A 26,569-nucleotide genomic window follows, 5' to 3' on the forward strand; every position below is an offset into this window, starting at 1 on the left:
CCCTATCAGGTTGGGGGCAATTCTAGGGTGTTGATCATGGTGATAAATTTCAAATAACTCCCCAAGGGTGAAACGTGTCTCCATCTGCCCGTCTGTCTCTTTCCGTTATCATCATGACCCCTCAGAGCAGAGAAGATGCCTGCCCCTCTGTAGGTCTGAACGTCTCGGATCTCCCTCCCCTCACGACCATCCAAGCAGAGTAATGTTACTTGCGTTCCCTGTAGCAGCTTCTTTTCTTTCCAACATCCAGCAGAGCAGTGTGGCTCTGTCTGAGATCCAGCCACCTTCATGGTTCCAAGGGGTCAATTTCCCTCCGGATGCTGTTTTTTCTTTGTTTGTGCTTGTTTCTCTAGGGAGTTCGGACAGGAAAGTGATGGATGGATGTGTGAAGTCATGAGTTTGGGGAGGGGAATTCTCAGCCTAACAGGGTGGTTATTGTTTCCAGGTAGCCCAGAGAAGGTGAAAACTCAGTTCACAGAGCTGGACAGTTTGACTTAAAGCACAAGCTGCCTGGCTGCTTGTCCCTTTGTCACCCATTTCCCCAAGTGAAGTACAAATACTGCACTGTTTCATGATCCAGAACAGTTCAAAGAGCAGAGGCGGGCTAAGCAAAAGGGAGGAAAATGGGAATCCAGTAGCAGGTTTGCCATTACACCCAGGGAGGCTTTGGTGAACTTTTCTACATGTGGATTTGTATGCTGTCAGTCAAAGGGTGTGTCTACACTTTGAGCTTGAGGCGTCCTTTCCAGGTTAGGGAAATGTCTCGATCCAAGCTAGGAGCCATACAGCTCGCTGAATGTAGCAGCGTGGGCAGTGGTTTTGCTGTTCCCATTTGATGCACAGTGACTGTTCTAGAGAGCAGATTCGGTATACTTTAAACTGTGTCTTATGGGCATGCACTATGGTTATTTGGTCTCGGGTCTGTTCAGCATAACTGAGTTTGCCAAACACAGTAGAAGTTTTTGCATTATTTTATATTGTCAGTGTTTGCTGTAATAATTTGGCTGTCTTTCCTATACATCTTCTGCTATTACACTGCCTCTCTTTGTGAGTCTCTCTCTCTCCCCTGCTGTCACACTGTAGTTGCTTTGCTAACATATTGGCCCCTGTTATTACATTTGGCTCTCAGTTTGCATCTCGATTAAGCAAATTGGCTCCTATTTTCTCTATTTCCACTTTGGCCTGGTGTCTGAATTCCTTTCACCATAACATATACACCACAAAGCAATGTTAGAATTATGTATGCTGCAGTAGTGCCTAGAGGCCCAGTCAAGATCAGGGCTCCATTGTGGACATGGCACACGTTGGTGTGGTCTCTCGATCTATCTTTTTATTCCTACCTGCCACCCCTCTGCCTGTTGTATGTCAGTGTCACAGAACTTACTCTTGGACTAGGATAGGGATGGGGGTGGGGGAAGAGTTCCACTGAGATCAGCTTCAGTGCTATCTAGGGATTTTCCACTGTGCACAAATGATGCTTTTCTGTTATACCCCTGAAGAATAAGCACATCTCTTTTTAGTCTTGAGCATGATTTCCAGGACGATAACTGTCACGTGCATGCTTTTGTGTAGGTTCTCCGCTAACCGTGTTCAGCCTCCTCATATGTTTGAACATCTGTAGATGCATGGAGCTGGATTCATCCCCCGACACCTGGCTTTCTCATGCATATACATGCCTTGAAAGGTTCCCGTGTACACTTGGACCTGAGAGGTTTCATCAAAACATACTTAAGCACAAATGACTGGCCATCTGACCACACATGTACAACTGGTCATGCTACATGCCCCTACCCATTTCATATATACATGAATTCCTGGTCATGTTCATAGCAGTTCTCTAAGCAGCAGGTAACTATAATAAAATGCCTAAAACACCTATCATTAATGAGAAGCTAACCCATGGCACTTTATTAAATACGTCCAATTCCAAGTTGCCTTTATGCATCTGTTTGGGCTCACATTGTGCATCTTATAGCTTTGATGACTTGACTTCAACAGCGACATGACCATGGATGTGAATAACAGGGAGTGGTATGCAAAGAGTTCAAATTGTATCATGTAGGGGATGATGGGAGAGCTTGACTCTTCAGAAGGAAGAGCCATGATGTGAATAAATTCAGATTTCAGGGTCTGTCCCAGCAAGATTACCATAGTCATTAAGGTCTGAAAATGAAGCCGTTCCTGACCTCTGGCCTGTCTTTCTCCTCTGGCTCTCATTTTGGGCTTAATGTTGGCTAGATAGAAATAAAAATAACATAAATGCACTGCCCAATACATGATGAGAAATTAAATAAATTGGCGGGAGGGGGAGAACAAAACTAAAAAGTGGCTCCATTGAGCCTGGGAATCAGCTGAAACACCCATCTAAGCAAGACCTGTGGCTAAAGGAAGAACTCTTCTAATGGGCTTCAAGAGTTCTGAAGCTAGGGTTGCTGTTGCTTTACTTTTGGGTGAGCCTTCTACCCTACATGCAGTAGGATGAATCCTGCAGCAAGGAGCCCTATAACAGGAGATGAACCTTGACTCCAAGACGAATGTTAGAAACAGTCTAACAAGCCCAAGCTTTAAACCCTTGGGAACCACAGCCATGCTGTGCATACCCACCTTCCTAAGCATTCATCTGGTTGTTGAGTGCCAGCATCCCAAGGGTTAAGAGCAAGAGGAGAATTAAATATGGCTATGGACAGAGAAATCAACACACACACCCCACACACACACAAGCAGGGCTCCCTCCACCCATCTCCTCTTCTGTTTCAGAGTAGCAGCCGTGTTAGTCTGTATTCGCAAAAAGAAAAGGAGTACTTGTGGCACCTGAGAGACTAAAAATAAATAAATAAATAAATAGGTTCGTCTCTCAGGTGCCACAAGTACTCCTTTTCTTTCTCCTCTTCTGTGTTACTGAAGCTACTCAGGGTGAAAGGCAGGGAGGATGGATCCAATGGATCAGACAGGTGAAGGGTAGGAGAAGTGTAGCTGCTTCGTTTTTTGGAGAAAGTCCAAGAACTCAGCCCCCTGAGCATGCAAAATGTGCACTGGGGAGGTGGGAGAGGTCAGGCTGCACAGTGGAAGCTGGGATCACACCCAACCCCCAGTAGACAACTCCCTGTTAGCAGCACAAGGGGGACACCTGCTGTTCACTTTTGCTGTGTAACTCTCTCTCTCGGTCCCCCAGGGTGCCAGAGGTCCTGATGGACCAGTGGGGGAGCCAGGGTCAAGAGGTGTTAAGGTAAGTTCTAACAGGAGTGCTAGTTCTGACGGGTCTGCTCTTGAGCATGCTATGAGGCTCCCCTTTAGGCCCTGGGAAAATCAGGATGTCTCCCACCACCACCACCTCCTCACTGCCTCTCGCCCTTCATGGTGTATCCTCAAGTCAATTTAAATAGCTCTAGCTCCATCAGCACCAAGCACTAAGTCCAGCCAGTGCCAGTTAGCCCAGCCAGCATTCCTCTGTGCAGAGCAGAGAGGAGCGCCCCACACTGGTGGCAGAGCCCAGCTGCCAAGAGCCAACACTCGCTCACATCAAGGCACCTTAAAAGCAACCAGCATGATTTTGTATGGCACCAGCTGTCCCCCAGCACACAACCACCTAGCTTCTTCCCTGCATCAGGTTCCTAGCACATGGCTCTGCTCAGTGGGAGACCAGTGGAAATGTCTATTCCCTGGTCTCCCAAAAGCCTTTCCATTTGGGGAGGAAGGGTGGGGATCCGAGGGAAGAATGCTGTCTAAATTCATCCAGAAGTTATTCATTTGGTAGAAATACAGTCTCAGAGATAATAAAGGTTCCAGCTGTTCGGTTAAAGTGAAGGGGGGCTGTAAGGTAGCTCAGGGCTTGTTTACACACAAAGTTGTGCCACTTTACACCAGTTGCACCCCCGCACGGGCACAGCTGTTGCAGTATATAGGTGCTTATACCAGGATAGCTTATTCCCATATGGGAAAGGAAATAAGCTATATCAGCATAAAACACATTTAAACCAGTATAACTGAGCCTACGCTATAGGGGTTATGCTAATTTAACTATATTGGTAAAAAAAAAAAAATCACACCCTCTAACTGAAATAGTTACACCAATGCAAAACTTGTAGGTAGATCTGGCCTTACCATCACCACACCCTTAAGGATTCTGACTGCACATTTCTACTGCCCACACACACACACAGAGTAAGTCAAAGATATGTGGTGTTTGCTGTCTTTACAAAGTGTGTCTCCCTGCAGTGTGGTATGATCAGAGCAGAGACATTCATGGAACAGAAATCCCCCCTGCCTCCTGGTGCGAAGGGGGTCTGGCAAATGGCCTCCTGGAATAGACCTGCCCCTCATTAAGTCTGATTAAGAGAGTATCCAAGCCAGATGCTGACAAAGAACCTTCTTTTGAGGCAAGGCTGCTGAGAAAGAGAGGGATAGGGTGGTAGAGCAGCTCCCAATATGGGTGTTTCCTTTTGGAATATGGATGGCAGCCTAGCAAGAAGGCTAGTCCAACCGATGAGCATTGAAATAGTGGCAGACTTTTCAGTTCTCTGTCATGCCTTCTTTTCTCCCAATTGTTCTTCTGCCTTATAAGACTTCTCCTGCATCCATGTCCTCTCAGCCCCTAGCTCCTCAGAGGCTCCCTTCTCAGGCAGAGCAGCAGTTAGAAAAGGAAATAATGCTTATGCTGCTGGCTCTTACCTGAGCGGGTGTGTGTTGTACTATTGAGGCTCTTCCACCCCTGAATGCTGAGCACACAGCATGAAGCACCTTTGGAGTCCAAGTGCCACCCGGCCTACTGATCAATGTGTGGCTAATGCCCTGCCCCTTCTCCACCCACAATGACCTAGAGTTGGATGGAGAAACTTCCCCCTTTTGAACCTGATAAGTGGGGAGTCCTGAGTCACTGGGATTTCTAAGAGCAAGAAAGAGAAAAATTGGATTATGCTCCAAGCTCCTCAGCAGATGGGACTATTCCCCCATGGGAGGGGGACTTTAGGACACTAGCTAGCCCCTTTAAATGCTGGTGGGGAACCAGAAGCAAATGATTGACCCTTCCCTGGGGGATTCCAAGAGCAAGAAGGCTGGGGCATCAGGAGGAGCTAGCCAGTCAAGAGTCTCCACTGCACAGCTCATGCCAATGCCAACATGTCTTTGTCTTTTTCATTAACAGGGCCTTCAGGGGGAGCCAGGCAAACCAGGGCCCGATGGGCAGCAGGTACGTCCACTGTGAGAGCTGGTGCTGGATGCCAAGCTGGCACTGTGCCAAACGCTACATGTATGTATACTCACGCGTGCGTGGCTCCCAGTAAAATACAGCTTTGATCGACTTCCCTGGCCAAAGCAACCAGGGCATTTCAGCACGTTCCCAACCTAATTACTGTAACCTTCTGTTTACAGGGGAAGATGGGAGAGACTGGGGAGACAGGACCACGTGGCTTCCCAGTAAGTGCCAACTACCTTCTATTCCCTTTTATAGCCTACATTTTAATTAAGGTTTTACGTTTTTTGATTCCTGCTCCAGAAGGAGAAACCTGGACAATGTCTCACAGTTCAGCCTCAGGGCCACCTCTGTGTTCCTTTTATAAAGTGTTTACGAGGTGAATCTGACATGCTGGGAGGTGTGAAAGGTGATGATGGGACAGAGCTGACCTTGGTGCTTTTTCTTATCCTAGGGTATCCAAGGACCTTCTGGACCCCGAGGAGGCAAAGGCACTCCAGGCGACCCGGCAAGTGTCTTCTCATTCCCTCTTCAACCATCTGTCCCTTTCTCTTTCCCCTCATTTCCTCCTCAGTCTTGCTTCCCCCCTGCACATACACTCCTTCATTTCCATCCCTGCCTCTCCTGCTGAATCCAGCTTGATCAGGGAGGCAGCGTTAAAGGAGGGCCCAGGAAGGTTGGAAGAAGGGCAAGATCAGATCCTACAGAGGCAGAAGGGAGGCACTTAATGAGATTCAGTAGCAAGAAGGTAGAACAGAGACTGGAGTTGACTCTGGCAGGGAGGGTGGACAGAGGGGCAAGTCTGGATTTTGGGAGAGCAAGAGGGCCTGGATCAGATTAAAGATGGGAAAGTTAGAAAAGAGACTGGACCTGATTCTGACAGAGAATTGAAGGAGAAACCAAGGGAGAGTCTGGCAGGGAAGGTGGAAGAAAGAGGTCAGAATGGAAGTTTGGAAGAGGCACTGGAAAGGAAAAATGTTTTTTGCGGTCAAGGCATTGCACTGGGACTCAGGAGACCTGGGTTCAATTCTTCACTCCATCACAGACTCCCTGGGTGAACTTGGGCAGCACCTCAGCTCCTGTGTTGGTAAAACTTCCTTTTTGCCACCCTTTCTCTGTCTAGGCTATTTGCATCCAATGAAGTGAGCTGTAGCTCACGAAAGCTCATGCTCAAATAAATTGGTTAGTCTCTAAGGTGCCACAAGTACTCCTTTTCTTTCTGCTATTTAGACTGTAAGCTCTTCAAGGTCGGAGTGACTAGGTATAGCACGTAACACAATAGGGCCCTCACCTTGGGGGCAGTAGATGCTACTGTAATGATAGTAATTAGGCTAGATGCTTGCAAGGACGGGTGGAGGAGCTAACTGTCTTAGGACTGTAAGAGGTTCCACGTTAGGCTGCTCAGGAAGGCCATGGTTAGACACTCCTGAGCCTGTTAGAGGATGATCCCAGACTGGTCTGTGTCTGGGAGGGTGGACTGGATCTGGTTATGTTACTGGGAGGGGTGGAGGGAGTCAATTGAGAACCATGAGAAAATGGCAGAAAGAGAATCCAGTTCTGACTCCATCTAGGATGGAAGGGTTGAAGTAGGGGTCAGGTCAGATGGATGGAATAGAAGGGGGCTGTGATTGGCGAGGGTTAGACTGTGGTGACTGAAGGAGGGATGTGCTGCAGGCTCTGAGAGTGTAGGAATGGGGGTGGGCTCGGGCTGTGTCAAGGCAGACTAGAGAAGGGAATTATTCAGACATGCTAAGGTTGCCAACTATTATCAAAAAGAAAAGGAGGACTTGTGGCACCTTAGAGACTAACAAATTTATTTGAGCATAAGCTTGCGTGAGCTACAGCTCACTTCATCAGATGCATTCAATGGAAAATACAGTGGGGAGATTTATATACGTAGAGAACATGAAACAACGGGTGTTACCATACACACTGTAACGAGAGTGATCAGGTAAGGTGAGCTACTACCAGCAGGAGAGCAGGGGCGGGGGGGAAATCTTTTGTAGGGATAATCAAGGTGGGCCATTTCCAACAGTTGACAAGAATGTCTGAGGAACAGTGGGGGGTGGAGGATGGTGGGAATAAACATGGGGAAATAGTTTTACTTTGTGTAATGACCCATCCACTCCCAGTCACTATTCAAACCTAAGTTAATTGTATCCAGTTTGCAAATTAATTCCAATTCAGCAGTCTCTCGTTGGAGTCTATTTTTGAAGTTTTTTTGTTGAAGAATTGCAACTTTTAGGTCTGTAATCGAGTGACCAGAGAGATTGAAGTGTTCTCCGACGTGTTTTTGAATGTTATAATTCTTGACCTCTGATTTGTGTCCATTTATTCTTTTACGTAGAGACTGTCCAGTTTGACCAATGTACGTGACTGAGGGGCATTGCTGGCACATGATGGCATATATCACATTGGTAGATGTGCAGGTGAACAAGCCTCTGATAATGTGGCTGATGTGATTAGGCCCTATGATGGTGTCCCCTGAATAGATATGTGAACACAGTTGGCAACCGGCTTTGTTGCAAGGATAGGTTCCTGGGTTAGAGGTTCTGTTGTGTGGTTGCTGGTGAGTATTTGCTTCAGGTTGGGGGTCTGTCTGTAAGCAAGGACTGGCCTGTCTCCCAAGATCTGTGAGAGTGTGGGTCGTCCTTCAGGATAGGTTGTCGATCCTTGATGATGTGTTGGAGAGGTTTTAGTTGGGGGCTGAAGGTGATGGCTAGTGGCGTTCTGTTATTTTCTTTGTTGGGCCTGTCCTGTAGTAGGTGACTTCTGGGTACTCTTCTGGCTCTGTCAATCTGTTTCTTCACTTCAGCAGGTGGGTATTGTAGTTGTAAGAATGCTTGATAGAGATCTTGTAGGTGTTTGTCTCTGTCTGAGGGGTTGGAGCAAATGCGGTTGTATCGTAGAGCTTGGCTGTAGACAATGGATCGTGTGGTGTGGTCTGGATGAAAGCTGGAAGCATGTAGGTAGGAATAGCGGTCAGTAGGTTTCCAGTATAGGGTGGTGTTTATGTGACCATCACTTATTAGCACTGTAATGTCCAGGAAGTGGATCTCTTGTGTGGACTGGTCCAGGCTGAGGTTGATGGTGGGATGGAAATTGTTGAAACCATGGTGGAATTCCTCAAGGGTTTCTTTTCCATGGGTCCAGATGATGAAGATGTCATCAATATAGCACAAGTAGAGTAGGGGCATTAGGGGACGAGAGCTGAGGAAGCGTTGTTCTAAGTCAGCCATAAAAATGTTGGCATACTGTGGGGCCATGCAGGTATCCATAGCAGTGCCGCTGCTTTGAAGGTATACATTGTCCCCAAATGTGAAATAGTTATGGGTGAGGACAAAGTCACAAAGTTCAGCCACCAGGTTCGCCGTGACATTATCGGGGATAGTGTTCCTGATGGCTTGTAGTCCATCTTTGTGTGAAATGTTGGTGTAGAGGGCTTCTACATCCATAGTGGCCAGGATGGTGTTTTCAGGAAGATCACTGATGGATTGTAGTTTCCTCAGGAAGTCAGTGGTGTCTCGAAGATAGCTGGGAGTGCTGGTAACGTAGGGCTTGAGGAGGGAGTCTACATAGCCAGACAATCCTGTTGTCAGGGTGCCAATGTCTGAGATAATGGGACGTCCAGGATTTCCAGGTTTATGGATCTTGGGTAGTAGATAGCATATCCCAGGTTGGGGTTCCAGGGGTGTGTCTGTGCGGATTTGTTCTTGTGCTTTTTCAGGGAGTTTCTTGAGTAAATGCTGTAGTTTCTTTTGGTAACCCTCAGTGGGATCAGAGGGTAATGGCTTGTAGAAAGTGGTGTTGGAGAGCTGCCTAGCAGCCTCTTGTTCATATTTCGACCTATTCATGATAATGACAGCACCTCCTTTGTCAGCCTTTTTGATTATGACGTCAGAGTTGTTTCTGAGGCTGTGGATGGCATTGTGTTCTGCACAGCTGAGGTTATGGGGCAAGTGATGCTGCTTTTCCACAATTTCAGCCCGTGCACGTCGTCGGAAGCACTCTATATAGAAGTCCAGTCTGTTGTAAATTGGTTAGTCTCTAAGGTGCCACAAGTACTCCTTTTCTTTTTGCGAATACAGACTAACACAGCTGCTACTCTGAAACCAACTATTATCAGTTCAGCTTCAACATAGCAGCTCCCACCCAGACACAGGGAAAGTTTCTGATCCTTTGCTTGCTGCTGTTCAAGCACTTTGAGCTGCCCATTTCTGGTCTTTTGACCTCCTCTCCCATGCCTGTGTAGTGTCCATGTGATGTGGGAGGGCACTAGGGAGCGGATTGTTCTTCAGAATTGACAATGTTGCACGAAAGAGCCCTGTGTGTCTGTCTTGCAGGGACCCCAGGGATCACAGGGGCCAGCTGGACCTTTAGGAGAAATGGGACATAAGGTAGAGTATGATCTTTGCTTTTTCTCTACAATACACCTCTCTTCTGCCCCATTTCCCCCCCCCCCCCTCGCTCACCTAGAACTGCACAGCTGAGCGAGGGGCAGTCTGGCTTGGTCTGCCTTCAGTAACTCTTGAGGGAAAAGGACAATGAAGGTTTCTGTGTCTTGAGAGTTTTAATGTCAGCATTAAGAGTGCAAGAGAAAAGTTACAAATACAGGCCCCATCGTCAGTCCAGACAGAACCATATTGGGCTGAACCAGACTCTGACCTGGTTACAGGTGATGCAATTCAACACATCCACACACCACCATTTAGGGTTTGTCAACCTTCCCATATCGTCCACCCAACAGATCCCAGAGCATTCTGGAAAAATCAGGGCAGCTAACCCACAGAGCGTCACCTTGGCACCAGTACTTAGGTATTTTTCCCCAGGATGCAATGCGTTTTGGCCTGCCCTCCCACCCAGAGACCTGGGAGGCAGGAGGTTGGCTAACCCTGTTACACAGATGTGCAGTCCCACCTACACAGCAGAAGGAGCATTTTTAAATCTGGCTGCAGTTTGAGAATTGTCACAACCCCATTCATGCTTTAGGAACCAGGCCCAGATCCTCAAAGGCATTTATGCATCTAACTCCCCCTGAAATTAGTAGAAGTTAGGAACCTAACTCCCTTTGAGCATCTGGGCCCATATGTTAACTCTGTTGTGTATAGAATCATCCGTGTTACAAACTCAATAAAAATCTGTAGTGAAGAAGCCCCCAAGTCTCTTTCCCTTCCCACCCCCAGTTGCTGCTGTCTCTGCCTGGCAATCATATTATTCAGCCCAGTCTTGATATGTTCTGATTGTCAGATGCAGTCTCACCACTGTCCAAGTGAGTGGGTGGAAGAAATGCCTTTGCTTTAGAACGACACACTTTTTGCATCATTGTTACCATTAGACAAAAGTGACACTTTGCAACAAAATGAAAGGAATGGTTACTGATATTTTGTGCCCATGTTTAGGAGCACAGGAGGGCAGAAGCTTACTCAGTAGAGTTTCCTCTAACCCTCCGAGCACCTGGAGACTCTCCTTCAATTCTTACCATCACAGCCGATCACCGCAGACTAGGTCACCCACTTCTAGCTCCTCGCTGTGTGTCTGTGATTGTAATATACTCAAGATGTTCACTTGGTCTCAAAAGTAGCAGCTGAGGTACCTTTTAATACAACCCACTGCAAAATGTATGAGTCATGAGATTTTCCAGTCTCCTGCCTGCTAGACTGGATAGAGTGAGCTCTCAGTGTGGTAAACCACACTAGGGATCTGGAAAGTTGCTAGGCCGCTACTGAGCTGCCCTAGGCCTTGCTTGTTCTGAAAGCACAGAGCTCCATATGATAGGATCTTGGAGGAGATAGAGCCTTTCTCTTGCACCGGAACCACTGGAAAAACCCAGGCAGTATTTCTGCTTTCACTGGAACTTGCTTTTTCTCATTGCATGACTTGCCCAATTGTTCCGAAACCTAACATGCACCCACTCACCGCTACCTCCAGTTCGGAAAGCTGGAAACTGGAAACCTCCGAGAGCTCCTGCAATTACAAGATCTTGTTTCCTTTATTCCTAGCTGCAGAGAAGAGAGGGATTGTGGTCTGGAAAGTTAATACAATAAATAAATAAAAACCCCTTCAAAACTGGCAAGACCAGCTTTGCTGTGTCACCTTTGGTCTTATTTAACGGAGTCCCACTGCCTGCCCTAGCAGGAAATCGATGCAAAAAATACAACAATTAAAGTTACTCTTTCCCCTAATCCCAGGTACCAGTGGGTGCTTTGTGCAGTTGACCAGCCTAACACCTAGAGTAAGGGGCTAGACACATCCTGAAAGGGTCATGGGGAGAGAGCACAAGGAGGAGAGGTCTCTCACAGACCCCACTCTACATTACTCTTCATCGCTTTCCAGTGAAACAGTTTAATCTTTCAAGGCTCATTGGGAGAAGCTGGTTCAATTGTACCCTCACGCTCCGACAAGGGGCCTATTATCCTGGCCCCCAGCTCCTTTGTTTCATCTAATATGTTTTTAAAATGTACAGTTTAATGATCGCAGTGAAGTTCCGATCCAGATCCAACCTTTATGCAAGGTCTGGGGTGTTCAGCCCATCACAGAGCCAGAGAAAAGGGGGTGGATGCAAAGGTCCGATCTGAATTTATGCGAAGTTATTCAAGGGAGTTTGGACCTAGGATTCCAGCTCAGCCCACCTCTAGTACACAGCTGATGTTTTTAATTCCCTTTCCTCCACGAGCTAGCTGCCCATGGATGTCCTCATTATACAGATGTGCATGGCACTTTATGGACAAATAGGAGATCCGATCCCTGCCCCACAGACTTTAGGCCTTTTCCACATGTACAAGTTATGCCATTTGTATTGTTAAACTGGTACAACACCTCCCCTCCCCAGTGTGGATGCAGTTGCCCCATGTGCTCATACTGGTATAGCTATTCCTGTAGGGGAATAAGCTCCACCTGTATAAGGTACCTCAATACTCATATAATTGCATCCACATTAGGAGTTTACCGTAACTGAAATAGTTACACTAGTACAAAAACTGGGCACAGACCAGGCCTTAGAATCTGAGTTAAAGACAAAACCAAGTGATAGATAAGGGGTCAGAGAAGGGAAGGTATTATGTGGTTGAAGTTATTTGTGATCCATTGTGTTAATGTCTTTTATTTAATCCTTTTATGCTGATTTTAAGTATTTTGTGCTCTTTCTTTCTTTCCTTTTTTTTTCTTTTAACTAGTGTGGGGTAGAGATCTGCACTGGGGACCCAAAGCCTGGAGGAGTTAGAGCGAGGGAGTTAGAGCGAGGCTGTCTGGCAAACAGGCTCAGAGAGTTCGTTGCAGGAAGGGGAAGGGAAAGAAAGGTGTGAAAGAAAACAAACGTCCTTGTGGGAGTGGGACACAGAGGTGTACTTGGCCTTTTCTTTTGCTTTGTGTACCCTGAGCTAGCTCCAGGAAGGTAATTACTCTGCGACCAGGACTCCTCTATCCCCAAAGTGTTCTGCTAAAGTAATTCGCTCTTTGATCTTGCTCTGTACGAAGTAACAATGGCCTTTTTTCCCCCGCCCCCCAGGGACCTCCTGGCTCAATGGGACAACCTGGCCTTCCAGGTGAACCTGGCATGAAGGTAAGAAAAACACTTAATGCAAGTTCTCTGTCAGAGCGGAGAGATAATAGAAACTTTTGTTCCTACCAAGAGTCTGCTGTTACACCGGAGTCCCAGAGGACCCCGGCAGTGCCCTTGAATAAGGTATCCTGTGAAGAGGCCTGGGAGCAGTCTGCCTAGTTACAGTGGGCAAGGTCAGACTGCTAAAGATAGATACTATAGATAGGTGTATTCAGGGAGGGGAGCGGCTGGGTGACCCCACAGCAACTGCTCTTTACATGTTTCTCAGCCACAGAGCTCTCTAGTGACACAGTTCCAGGGGGCGGGGAGAACACTTTAACCCTTTGGTTATACAGTTCCAGGGCCTCACGTCTCCTGTGTGGGCCGCTAGCGATCTCAGGTAAAGAGGCTCAAATGCAGGAAGCTTCAGCCTCTGTTTTGGGCATGCAGAGAAACAAAGGAAGGGAGACCCTGACTCAAGAGCCCAAGAAAGGGTCTCAGTAAAAACCCAGCTAGAGCTACATAATCCAGTCAGCTGAATCACAGGCAGGGGCTGGGGTAACGCATTGATACAAAACCTGCAAGAGGATCCCTAGGGACCCAGAGTCAGGGTTTAACCTAGTCTGGAAACAAGAACTGTCTCTGTATGGGAGAGCCCAGGAATATAAATGCCTTAAAACAAGGGCCCCCCGGGATTCCCAGCGCTGGGTTTAAGAGGATGAGCACCCAAAATGGGGGCTGGATTCTGCTAATGCTGATATGGAGTTCTCTTTAAAAAAAAAAAAAATTACTGCTCTGCAAGAATTTAAATATAGCACCTCCATGCCCACACATCAATTAACTAGCTGTTGTTTTTAATCAATACAGCACAAGGCACAGTGCCAGGTGCAATGTCACGGAGCTGTGAATGCACCTTCTCTCCTGGATGAGGAGGAGTGTAATTTTTCTCTCTTTATTTGAATAAGATCTCTGTGCTGCAGAGCTCACAAGTTTTCCATTCTCCATTTAAATTTCAAAGGGTTGCCACTGTGCCAGGGAGTTTAGAACAGCCTGTATTTTGGGATTAAATGCAATTTCCTCTTTGCCATTCTCTTCCCCACCACCACCACCTTTCCTCACCACGTTTTCTTTGGCAAACCTTCTGACACATCACTCAAGCGACTGTGTCTTTGGAGTCCTGATACTCCTTTAACATTTCAGCTATGCCACTTCTGCCTGCCACTCGGCTCCCTACTTACCTTGCCCAGGAACAGAATGCCATTGATCTGCTCAGGTTGCCGGCATCCCCCTCTATAGGATTTACAGTAGCAGCTCTTCTCCGGCTCCCATCGCAAGCAGGAAGGCGGGCGGTGCATGTATCCTCTGGACAGGCTGCCTCAGCTGAGCCAAGCTGATGAGGAGCATTGGCTGAGCTTGAATGGATTGTTTGAAATGGTGGTTCCTGAGAGCAGGCTCCTGAAGGCCTGGAGAATGTCCTAGCACCTGACCCAGATTGAGAGATGGGAAGGAAGGAGAGTAGTATGCTGATAATGGAGAGATGCTGACAGCTCCCACTTAACCACTTTCACTGCAATGAGTCTTGCATTGGTTCAGAGCATGAGATTCTGGTTGCGCTCTCTCCAACCTTGGAGGTATTTAGATGTTCTAGGAATCTCCAAGCAGTAGTTGCTCCCTTGGTAAACATTCAAGGACTCTCTGAGCAGTAGTTGCGTACATTTGTATAATCTAAAGCTGTAGGGTGGCGAAGGAGGAGCACACCACTAGGATACAGTTGCGTCCTTGGCCAAAATTTCTTGCACCTTCCACATCCTTTACTGTTGTGGTTGAATGCTGGCCTCCCCAGAAGCAGTTGCATCTCAGTGGGGCCATGTGCATATATAGCTCAAAAATGACTCTGTGGCGAAAGGCATTATATAAACATAGTACTATGTCACTGGCAGCAGTATCAATTTTTAACTTTTAGAACAATGCTTGGAGTTTCAGAGTGAGGTGAATGGGGTGGGGAAGGAAATGAACATTTTCTGCACATTGCTCATTGCAAAACAGACAAATTGATCTGGATCCAATGTCCCACAGCTGCAAACTGCATCCTCCTCATACTTAGCACTTCACCAAAATATATCGACATAACTGCCAGTTCCAATACTATGTCCAGTTTGCTCCTTTCTGTGCTGTCCATAATCTAGATTCTGCTCAGCACCCATCAGTCATGCCAAAGATCATACTGCTGTTTGCTGGGACGTGTCCGCTCTCCTTCTCATCACTCCAGTTGCACATCTGTTATGAGCACTACTATGCCCTGGGTCCTGGTGTTGTTGCTTTCCCGATAAGATAGCATGAAATTGTTTCCTGCTGTAAGGTGCACGGGTAATTCCCTTTGGCTCAGTCTTTGCAAGCATCCACTGCTGATTCTTTGGCCTATTGCATATCAGTCAGATTCACCCTGTAAGGTGCATGCCATCTTAGAGCTTCCTGTTGGGGTGATGCTGGGTACGTGATTGTCTCAGAGCCATGTTCGCACCCAGAGATTAGACATTTGAACAGGACCAGATAAAGGAAGAGTCAAAATGCAGGAAGAAATGAGAGTGGGGAGGGGGGTGAGGGACGGGAGAAATCGACTTCATCCTGTGGATTTAATACTGTCACCAGCTTGAGTCTGTGCCTCTGTGTTTTTAGGGTGATCTTGGACAGCTGGGGGTCCCAGGAGAACAAGGCCTTATTGGTCAAAGAGTAAGTAGAGTTAGCTTCATATTGGAGTCCTCTTCATTACGTGTATGTGAATGGCTAAGCAGATGAACTGTGGTTTCTCGACCAAACTGTGTGTATAAATGGACAATGCACTGCTCCCTCAGCGTGGGGAGGGTATACTTCCAGCCTTTGGAATGTCCACTGTGTATCTGCAGTGACCGAGCTGGTAGCAGCCTGGGCTAGCCGATCATGGATTCAGGTCTTACCCTTGGACTTGTGAGCCCATGGACATGTGATCATGGCGTGGCAGGAGGCTGAATGTGATACTATAAAGATAAACCATAGCCTTGGGGTTAAGATACTATACTGGGACTCAGGAGCTCTGGGTTCAATTCCCAGTTTGGCTGTGGACTTCATTGGGCAAGTCATTTAATCCTTCTGTGTCTCAGATCCTGGTCTGCAAAATGGGGGAAATACTAACCTCCCTTCCAGGGGGTTGTGAGCATAAGTTCATCAGTATGCATGAGTTACTCTGATACTGCAGTGACAAGGGCTGGATAAGAACCGAGATCAATGGCCTGTTTGAGAGATGTCCAGATGAAACCAAAAGATCACAGGGACTTTTTTTTCACAGGGTAGAGGATTAGCCCAATATCCTGGCCATTTATTCTCACAATAAAACTAGATAGCTGCATGTGAGCTACCAATGAGCTCCTCTTGCCCACAGGGTGATGGCACAACTGGACATGCTACTTTGCAAAACGCTTTAAAGTTCCTTTCAATATGAATATGTGTAAAAACAAGCCTGTTCTGTTCACAAGTTCTTCACAACTTGGGTATGTGTAACCTAGAAGTGGCAGGAAAGGACTCTCGCTGAAGGCCAGCATTAACAAGGAAAACACTGGGTACAGTATGCGTAAGTGGGGAGGGAGCCGGAGCTGGGATGAATGCAGAGATTGAACCAGAAGTGTGTTTCTTGTCCCTTGATCTCCAGACTGAGGTCAGTTGTTGGAGCAATATGGAGACGCCCAAGGTTGCATGAACACAGAGACTGAATTCCCTGCTCCATCCAGGGGAGAGAGGACTTCCACGGGTCAGAGCTGGGGACTGTTGAAGGAAAGCCTGGAACAGAATGAAGAAAGGAGTTGTTCTCTCACTCCAGTGGGGGCTTGTTCCTCTTGATCAATTTTGAGATACTGAGCAAGATGGGGCAACTTCATAGCATAGTCCTAAAAGATGGTGATATAAACAAAGCATACTGGCCCATGCATGGCAATATAGATCTCCACCCTACACCAAGAATATCAGCACTGGAAACCCACAACATTCAGCTCACATTGTTGCAAGGGGAAGTCACTCCTCCTCTGAAGGGTGTTGGCTGCAAAAAGCATGAGAAAAAGGGATGGTGGAAGAGACTGTCCTAAGTCTGTTTGTCTATCTCTCTTGCAGGGAGAGCCAGGCCTGGAAGGGGACAACGGCCCATCTGGGCCAGACGGAGTTAAGGTAAAGATTCTGTGTGGTTTTTTTGTTGGGTAGGTTTTCTTCTCACAAATTTAGCCACTTTCAGACCATGATCCTTCCCCCTCTGCAGACAGGCAAGGGAAGCAAGTATTGTCACACAAGCTACCCTGTTCATCTGACCCCAGACCCTTTTCCTGCCCCCCAAAGACATGTTCAACAATCGTCTCCCCTACCCCATACAGTGGCTACAGTAGGAGGAACAATCCCAATGTAATCCTGGGGGATGCCAGGCAGTATGTCACATCTCTTTGTGTCATGTTCCAGGTTGATTTTGCATCTTAGTGGCCCCATGTGACACATCCCCACCTCCAGCTTAGGGTTTGTATCAATGAGCTGTGACCTCCTTGGTTCAAGGACTCTCAGAGCTTGTCATTGTATCTCCCCGATCAGATGCCTTTCTCCCACACTGCATATCTGTTCTATCAGCAGCCAGTAGTGGGAACTAGTTCCCAATGCCATGTGCACTCCAGGCTAGGCTTATCCTGGAAGGTGCAGGGATCTCCTCTGTAGATACTTTTAGCCAGGCTTGAGACTAACCATGGCTTCTTGCAGCACATCAATTACATGGTAGCATAATGCTCTGCTGTCTAGTTAGGCTTTTCTGTATTGTGCCCTCTTTTCATCCACCCCAGGTGGGGTGGTAAACAGTCTCCACAACATTTCTGGCTCCCACCAGCTCCTTCCATCCCTCCCTCTCCCTTTCTGCACAGACTTACCTGCGATCCAGACCATGGGAAGTAAACCACATCACCTTCCCTTGCCATCCAACCTAAGGTGGGAAGAAATGTAAAGAAGTTTTTTATTTCTTCCATTAGATATGCCATCTTGAGCCAGAAGTCAACTGGGTCTTGAAAAACCTTTTATGCTTCTTGTTTGGTCAAAGATTCCAATAGCTTCACAGCAGTCTTAGGAATCCACCAGGGTATCTCCTTTGCCTCCTTTTAACCCCCACATACTGTTGCGTAAGCAATCCTTAAACCTGCATCCTTCACTGCCCCTTTCAAGTGGATGCTTCATCAGACCATCATAGTGTTTCTCTGGCCTCTAGCTTTTCCTCCCCTGTTGATAAAGTTTTCATTTAACCCTTCCTGAACTATGGAAGCATTTGTGTAGTACACACTAATACAATGGCTCTTTGTCCCCTTCCAGTGGGTAGGACACACAAAGAGATTTGAGTCTGCCGAACTATTGATCCTTTAGCTTAAGCAGTAGAGGCTCTGCTCTTCTCTTAGCTACAGAGATTCCAGGTTCAATCCCCAGAAATGTACTAACCTGGAACATCATTACATTTGTATGACAATAGGATTGAGGTCCCATTGTGGGCTTGGTGCTGTTACAAACATGCATTAAAAGAACTGCCGTGCAGAACTATTTACAAAGCTTATCCTGACCGCAGGTGAGAACCTGAGAATCCCCCACAGAATAAGTTAAATCTGTGCTATGTTCAGTGCTTTTAATCTTAAACACCTCCCTGCTAAAGCTGTTGTCTCTAGAGCCTGAACAATATACTCAGCACAAAGCAGTTACAGATGGATGGTGGGTGTGGGTGACATTTTTCCATGTAATCTTTCTTGCTGTATTATGCATTGTATCTGATCACACATCTTCCATCTGTCTCACACCAAATCGTTCCCTTCTTGATTCCTTTTCCATAATTTTCCTTTCAATCCTGAAAGTTTCTTTGCTTCCTCTTGTTCACACCCTCTCAAAAATAGCATCTCCATGGGGAACAAGTTCAATGCTTGCTTTTTCCCACTAGTGGGTTTCTTCACATCTCTTGTTGCTGGGGCAAAGCCCATAATTAGTCAGTTTGCCAATGCTCTCTTCTGTCCAAAAATATGTGCCTTCCACTTCCATGAGCCCTAAGTGACAATGAAAGCTCCTTCCTACTTTAAATATTCTTTCCTATTCCAGCTCTTTCTCTAGAAATGGAGCTACAGGCAGCCAACAGCATTTTAAGCACTATTACATGGCCAGATTTTATCAGATCTACCTGGCATGGCATTTAAACAACCTGTCATAGGTGCCTTACGTGAACGAGGGCTCTAACTACTGCAACTGTTGGTAGAGCTGAACTTGCAGTAGCAATACTTGGGAAACTTGGGATTGGAATAAAGTCTACTATAGGAAAAGCCTAATAGCATAAAGTTCTCTCTCTCTTTTTTTGGGGGGGGGAGGGGGGGCATTCCCTTTCAATTCTTCAGTTGCACAACAATTAGTTGTACAGTTTACCTAATTAAAAGAGCAAGCCAGACAGACTGATTTTTCAAGTCCATATTCTGTCAAACCAAACCTGTATGAAGCCTTGTTTACAAGAGATCCTTCAGGTTTCAAATCTCGAGCTGCATTCTTGGTGCATCTCAGGAACTTCTTTCGGATCTCTATGAAGGTCCCGTTCTTCTTCAAAAACGGGTGGTCAACAACTTATTTTGTTTGTTTCAGTTTCTACAGATTCAATTCTTCCTTCCTTACAGAATTTTCACCAGTCTGAAATTCCACAGGCAGATCAACAATTGTCCCAAAGCCCTCAACAGCCTCACAGCCCATACCACTATTTGCGAGTCCAGTAACAAGATCCGCCCCCCATTTCCTGGTGGGACCCCCAAATCCTTTTCCGTTCTTGCATTGCATCATTTCTTTTCTGTTCCAAATCTGCAACCTTACCTTTGGATTACAATCCCAATTTCTATCCTTGTGTAGCCTATCCGTCTGCACAGGCCAACAGTTTCATGCCACGGAAAGTAAAACTGGCCAATCCCACAACAAAGTCTTGCGGTTTATTGCTTCATTCTAGTTAAAATATTTGCTGTGCTTCTTTATTTTTGTTTATCATTTGTCAGATCAAACAGTCCTTCCTTATATGATTTTCTCGGGCCATCACTTGCTGCTTCATCTCCAAGTGGTCTTGAACACGTCCAGTTTCTCCCAACCCAAATGTTTCTCTGGACAGTGGAACTGTTGCTATTCATTGCACAAATATTTGTTTAACCACAAAATGTAATAGGCATGATTCTGCTTATAGTAATGCAAGTTTAAATCAGGAGCAACTCCACCAAGGTCAATTGGGTTACATGAGTGTAAAACTGCTGTGAGAACAGAATTGGGCCCTTATTTGTGCCTATAAATTGCTATGCACCAATTGTGAGAGTGGCAACTTGATGCAAGTTTTTGCATCTAGCGCTATAACGGCTGATCTTTCATGTGGGTCAGATGCTGCTGCTCTGCCGTGTGTTCATTCGGGACCTGGGGTACTTCCCACAGCCTCCCCTGACAGCCTTGTCAAAATACCCCTTCTGGGGCTTCTAGATGAGTCCAAAGAGACTCTCTGTCAGATCTCAGCTGCCTGCCTCATGCCCTTAGCCCAGACCCAGGAATTTCCATGCGGGAGATTCCTGCTCAGTTCATTGTGGGGAGAAGCAAAAAGTTCAAACCATCCTGTCTTGTCTGATCCTCCCTTTTTCTTTCTTCAAGAGTCATACACAAAGATCTATGCTTTGTTTGTTTTGAAAAGCAAACATACTCCATTCTTCTGCAGGGAGACAAAGGAGAGCAAGGCCCAGAAGGAGAGAGAGGAGAAAAAGGCACCGAAGGACTGAAGGGAAAGGAAGGGCCTCCTGGATATCCCGGAATCACAGGTGTCCGAGTGAGTTTGAGAAACCAGTCTGCCTGTCTTTGTCTGTCTGCTTGTCCTTGTGTTTCTTTCCACAGAGGTGGTTAATGTTCCTCCCCAACAAATTGAACTTGGTTCAGTTGGTACGTCTCAAGTAATGAATTGTCCTTGGAATAAGTATTAGGCCAGCAGTAATTTCTGCACGCTGGTGATATGTTTTCTCATGCATTGGGTTTTGAATCCGCAGTAATGTCCCTTTCCAAACCGAGTGAAGAAAAGCATTTGTGCAGGCAATCACTCTAAACATTTGCGCATGAAATGATTATCATCTTGGTTATCAGTAGGGACTGAACCCAGGACCTGCCAGTGCTACAAATATGACCCTTTATAACTTGAACTAAAGAACTGAAATCAGTGGGAGGCTATCCAATGGGATTTGGATCAGGTGCTAAGCCGCTGTATCTGACCACGTGTCCTTTGTGGATCAGATTCTGCGTGGGATGTATAGTGTGCACTGAGCAGTAGGTTACAAATGTACAAGTTAACAATCCTCTCTTCTGATAACCAGGAGCAGATCACTGCTGATTTATTAGAATCAGCTACTGCGCTTGCATTGCAGGCAATCTGAAAAGACAGGCTTCAGGGGGGACTCATGTATGAAAAGGGCAAGAGAAAACCCACATTGTGTGTTTTTGGGCCTCTGCTTCATTTAAGCCCAGCAGGAAATAAACACTCGCTTTCTTTTAGAAAGACAACTACGAGGAGGGTCCCGTCGTCTTAGCCTGAAGGTGATAGTCAATTGCTGTAGACGCTGTACAATTGCAGTTAGACACAGCACACACATTGCACCAAAGTCCATCAACAGCAAAGGGGCTATGACTGGAATTTCATCATAATATGCTTAATTAGTACCTAGAAAAGCTCAAGCACCATTTGAGAAGAAAGTTGCCATGGAGTGTAATGGAATTTTCTATGGAACGTTCCATTGTCACTGTTTAGGAAAGGAAGTTCCTTTAAATATAAGGTGACCCAAAACTCTTAAAGTGTGTAATATTGCAACTCCAGCACACAGGGGAGGAGTTTGGTCAATGGCTAAGGTGCTAGCCTGGGACTTGCAACCCAGGGTCATTTCTCTGTTCTGTCATAGACTTTCTGTTTGACTGTGAGCAAGTTATTCGTCTACACTCAAAAAAAAAAAAATCCTGCAGCAGCAAGTCGGAGACAGGTCAACTGACCCAGGCTTGTGAGGCTTGCACTATGGGGCTAATAGCAGCAGGTTTGATGTTCCTGTTTGGGTTGGAGCGGGGCTTTGAGATCCCTGCCTTGCTAGATTTCAGAAACACTGCATAAAACCGCTCAGAGGCTGCATGTTGGTCTCAACTGATTTGTAACTGAAATCAGACCCTCTTGTTTAAAAGGCAAAGAAGGTTTATCAACCAAACTCATAGTTAGAGTGAACTTTTCAGAGATCAAAGCCCTTTTAGGGAGCAGGCAACTTCTGAATTATCTTTCCTTAGAAAGAGAGCTCAGCCCCTCTCAGTAATCCTGAAGTTCCCAGTTGGTCTTTCTTGCTTAAACATAATATAAGTCTGGCTCTTTATGCGGCCAGAAAGTATATTTCATAGTGTTGGATCCATCACTCACCGTGCCTCTCTACTGAGCTGGGACTCCTATAGGTATGTGATCATGTTCTTTGCTGTGGAAAGAATTGAGGGCTGAGTATCTGAAGACTGTTCCTGTAATCCCTCCATAAGAAAATAGGAGGAAACTGTGGAGTCAGGTATCTATGATTCTGGATGGCTGCTACCTTAATAGTTGAAATGCGTTCTCCTTTCTCCTTCTGTGCTTGAGGCAGGCTAAGAGAACAGCAAGAAGCTAATTGTTGGGGTGGGGGAAGCAGGATTAGCCTGGATTTATGTTAATATTTTGCATTGAGGTTGGGAGTTGGGCACTGTGTTGACTGGAAACTAGAAATATTGGCTTAATACCATGTTATTATACAGCACCATAAATATGCTGGATGCTTTACGGAAAAATAAGGCCACAGCCCTGCCCCAAAGAGCTTGCAGTCTAAACCCCTGATCTACAACAGATCCCTGCATCCACGCTGAGCTCACTGCAGGAGTGAGTCCTGTGGGCTCCATCCTGTGACCCCTGACTCATCTGAATAGTCTCAGGACCAAGGTAACGTAAACCCACTGGCGACTAAGTTAAGACACAATCTGACAAGGGAGGGTAAAATATATTGCAGCACCCTTTGCAGCTGTGGGCAGGCACCGCTTCTTGTTCAGCTTTGCTTATTGCCTGTTGTGTGCTGTATTTTTGGCAGGTTTCCTTCGTTTATATTGTGCATGCTTAAGAACCAGTAAAAATCACACAGCTGTATTAAGTTCTGTAGTATAACATATAGAATATAGCAGATTCCAGAGCTTGTTTTTTGCCAAGTTGTTCCCGGGAACGTGGTGCCTTTTTCTGTTTGTTTGGGGAGAGGGGTTTGTTTGGTTGGTTTTTTTGGGGGGGGGGTTAAGTCTGATACAGCCAGAACGCCTGCTCAGAATCACTTTGTTTGGTTTTTTTCTTACTACAGAACACTGTATTGCCTTCTAATATATTTAATACACATTTTGGATAGCCTGAACTTTTAAAACCACATGGCTTTATAACCAGCCCAAACTAAGCCCCAGATATGAAATCTCTCTTTGCCAGACTCTTGGCCCCTTCTCATTGTATAGGCTGATATTCCTGCACCCAGTGGGGTAAGGTTAAAAATGGAGGTTCTCTGATGGAAGGGAGACCAGTTTTTCTTTTGCAACTTTATGTGCAAGCCTTTTGTATTAACCTCCCACACAGAAAATCTGTAGAATCAAATTATAGAATATCAGGGTTGGAAGGGACCTCAGGAGGTCATCTAATCCAACCCCCTGCTCAAAGCAGGACCAATCCTCAACTAAATCATCTCAACCAGGGCTTTGTCAAGCCTGACCTTAAAAACCTCAAAGGAAGGAGATTCCACCATCTCTCTAGGTTACGTATTCCAGTATTTCACCACCCTCCTAGTGAAAAAGTTTTTCCTAATATCCAACCTAGACCTCCCCCACTGCAACTTGAGACCATTACCCCTTGTTCTGTCATCTGCTACCACTGAGAACAGTCTAGATGCATACTCTTTGGAACCCCCTTTCAGGTAGTTGAAAGCAGCTATCAAATCCCCCCTCATTCTTCTCTTCCGCAGACTAAACAATCCCAGTTCCCTTAGCCTCTCCTCATAAGTCATGTGTTCCAGTCCCCTAATCATTTTTGTTGTCCTCCGCTGGATGCTTTCCAATTTTTCCACAACCTTCTTGTAGTGTGGGGCCCAAAACCGGACACAGTACTCCAGATGAGGCCTCACCAATGTCAAATAGAGGGGAACGATCACGTCCCTCGATCTGCTGGCAATGCCCCTACTTATACAGCCCAAAATGCTGTTAGTCTTCTTGGCAACAAGGGCACACTGTTGACTCGTATCCAGTTTCACGCCCACTGTAACCCCTAGGTCCTATACTATATAGATACTATTAGGAGCCTCCTCAGCTCTCTGCCAAAATACAGTTTACAGAGCCAGAAATGTAAGTCACCAGAGATAACTGTGATCCAACTTCAAATCCTCTACTTTAAAGGGGGAAATATAAACAAATAGTTAGCCCTTCCACTAGTGGGGAGATGTGGCAAAAGCTATCTCAGACACAGCCAGCTAAAGAATACTGGAATCGAAAGGACATTTGAAGGTTCATATATAAAGACAATGAAAATTCCATCAGGAAAAGCTAACATGGGGCAAATCCCAAGTCCTGGCTCAGGCAAACGCTCCCTGAGAATTCCTTGAGAATTTTGCCTGCACAAAGATTGGATAAAAATTGAGTGAGAGCCTCAAGATTTGGCCCATACTGCAGCATCTGTGATTTCATCCATATTTATCAAATAAGCTTCCTGGGTGGGAAGGGGGAGAAAGTGTGTATAACACACACACATCTATACATAATATGTGTGATGTATTATATAAACATATCGCAGGGGGCAGGTATGTTGCATGTATGAAGAGTGTGTGTACATAACACACATGCACAAACACCAATATGTGCATATAATATAATAGTATGTATTGTATATGCATAGCGGGTATCCCAATTCATATTCTAGATAAATAATGTTAAGCAGATCTTCATCCATAGCTGCTGCATCTTCAGCAGGATTCTAGTGGGTTGTCCAGCAGCAGTCCCAACAATGTTTCAGCCTCATTGCAGTTAATACCTTTCATCCACAGTCTCCCATTTGGCCAGATTGAGAACAGTAATTTAAGCACCAAGGGTTACAAAAAATCCCACTTGTCTAAACGAAATCCAGGATTGTTGGTGAGTTTTTCACTCCCCTTTCTCTTAACTAAAGAGATCCAAGAAACAATCCGTCGTGTTACCTGTGCCAGAAACTTGAGACACAGCTGGGACTGGGCACTCTTTAAACTTTATCTGATATTAGTGGTGGTTGGTTCAGATTTAGTGTCTAATATAACTAAGTGACAAAACCCATCAGTAGCTCCTGTTCCCAGATAACTTTCTTTAAGACCATCAGTACATATATTTTGATTTTTAGCTTGATTTGTAAAAGAACTCAACATTTCTATTTAACAAGCATTCTCAAGCAAATTTAGAAAATAAGATTACTTGCTGTTATCAGTGATCTGTTATTGATTTGTTTATTTTTAACCCAAATTAAAACTTTTGTGCATGAATTCAGCCCTGGGGAAAGGTGGTGGGCTGACAGCCCTAGAGAATGAAGTTCTCTGTTTAGCCACAGAACAGATAGACACAGGGAGCAGTGGCAGGGAAAGTTCCTTCCCACATGAGCTGTTTTGCACATGACCTCAACCCTGATTCTGCAGGGACCGCATACAGGAATGAAAAAGGGGTGTTGGTCTCTATGGGCCGTGCAGTCCTCAGCCTCCCAGCTAAGATTGCAAACAAAGGGGGTCCTTGAAGGTTAACCATGATGGTGAGTTCATAGATTTTTAAGGACAGAAGGAACCATTAGAGCACCTAGTGTGATCTGCTGCATAACACAGGTCATAGGCTTTCATCCAGTAGTTCCTGCATCAAGCTCATATCTTGTGATTGATCTAGGGGTTCTCAACCATTTACTTTCAGAGTCTGCCCCCAATATACTATAAAAACTCCATGGAGGGGGGACTCTGGGCTTCAGCTGCAGGGGGGACTTAGGAGCCCTGAGGGCTTGGGGCGGGGGGGGGCTCAAGACTTCTGCCCCACAGAACTGAGGGGGGCTTGAGGCTTCTGCCCCATGAGGTGGCTTCTGCCGGGACTTGGGGGCTCTAGGTTAGGGGTTTCAGCCCTATGGGGGCGCCAGGGCTTGGGACTCCAAGCTTCAACTGCCAGGCTCGGGGCTCCAAGTGGCTCTGCTTGGCAGACCCCCAGTGGTCCATGGACACCCAGTTGAGAATCACTGATCTAGAGTGTATTTTTTTTTTATAAAGACATCCAATTTTGATTTAAAGTTACTGTGTGGTGGACATTTATCCACTGGGAGCTGGACTGAGACCTCCCCAAATTCATCTCAGGTAAGTCAAGTCACACCTTCTAGCTAATAGCTTTTGGTCAGTTCATACTTTTTCATTATCTGTGTTCCCTCCCTCCCTTCCCCAAGGGATTATTGGTGAGATGTATTCCACCTTCCGTGGCACTAACTTCTGATTTTAGAGTTATCAGGTACCCTGCTCTATTGTAATGCCACCACCTACCCTTTCAGCCATTCCATCCAATTTTAGCCCTTCCCTGAGACTGTATAAATAATTAACAAGTCAAGAAAAAAATGAGAGATGGGTGATAACATGACCCTGGGGACTCCAGCCACCTTCCACATGAGTCCATTTTCTTTCTTTAACTCTGCCTTGCTTTGTTTTTGTGGATTTGTCAGGGGCTTGTTTTAGCAGTTTGCTTGTATGAGCCTGTATTGCATTATGTCTATTTTGGATAGG

At 46.0% G+C, this 26,569-nt stretch overlaps 1 protein-coding gene across 6 annotated transcripts in view; it reads left to right on the forward strand.

The window, feature by feature from the left end:
* COL27A1 (collagen type XXVII alpha 1 chain) overlaps positions 1–26,569 on the forward strand; it is a 294,861-nt gene that overhangs the window by 219,776 nt on the left and 48,516 nt on the right. For all 6 annotated transcript variants that reach the window (XM_073314250.1, XM_073314251.1, XM_073314249.1 and 3 more), the window contains 9 exons: positions 3,173–3,226; positions 5,141–5,185; positions 5,368–5,412; positions 5,643–5,696; positions 9,532–9,585; positions 12,693–12,746; positions 15,402–15,455; positions 16,863–16,916; positions 20,470–20,577. In XM_073314250.1, coding sequence (XP_073170351.1) covers positions 3,173–3,226; positions 5,141–5,185; positions 5,368–5,412; positions 5,643–5,696; positions 9,532–9,585; positions 12,693–12,746; positions 15,402–15,455; positions 16,863–16,916; positions 20,470–20,577 — 522 coding nt within the window. The remainder of the gene's footprint in view (positions 1–3,172; positions 3,227–5,140; positions 5,186–5,367; positions 5,413–5,642; positions 5,697–9,531; positions 9,586–12,692; positions 12,747–15,401; positions 15,456–16,862; positions 16,917–20,469; positions 20,578–26,569) is intronic.

This window comes from Lepidochelys kempii, chromosome 16 (genome assembly GCF_965140265.1).
Source record: "Lepidochelys kempii isolate rLepKem1 chromosome 16, rLepKem1.hap2, whole genome shotgun sequence".
NCBI lineage: Eukaryota > Metazoa > Chordata > Testudines > Cheloniidae > Lepidochelys > Lepidochelys kempii.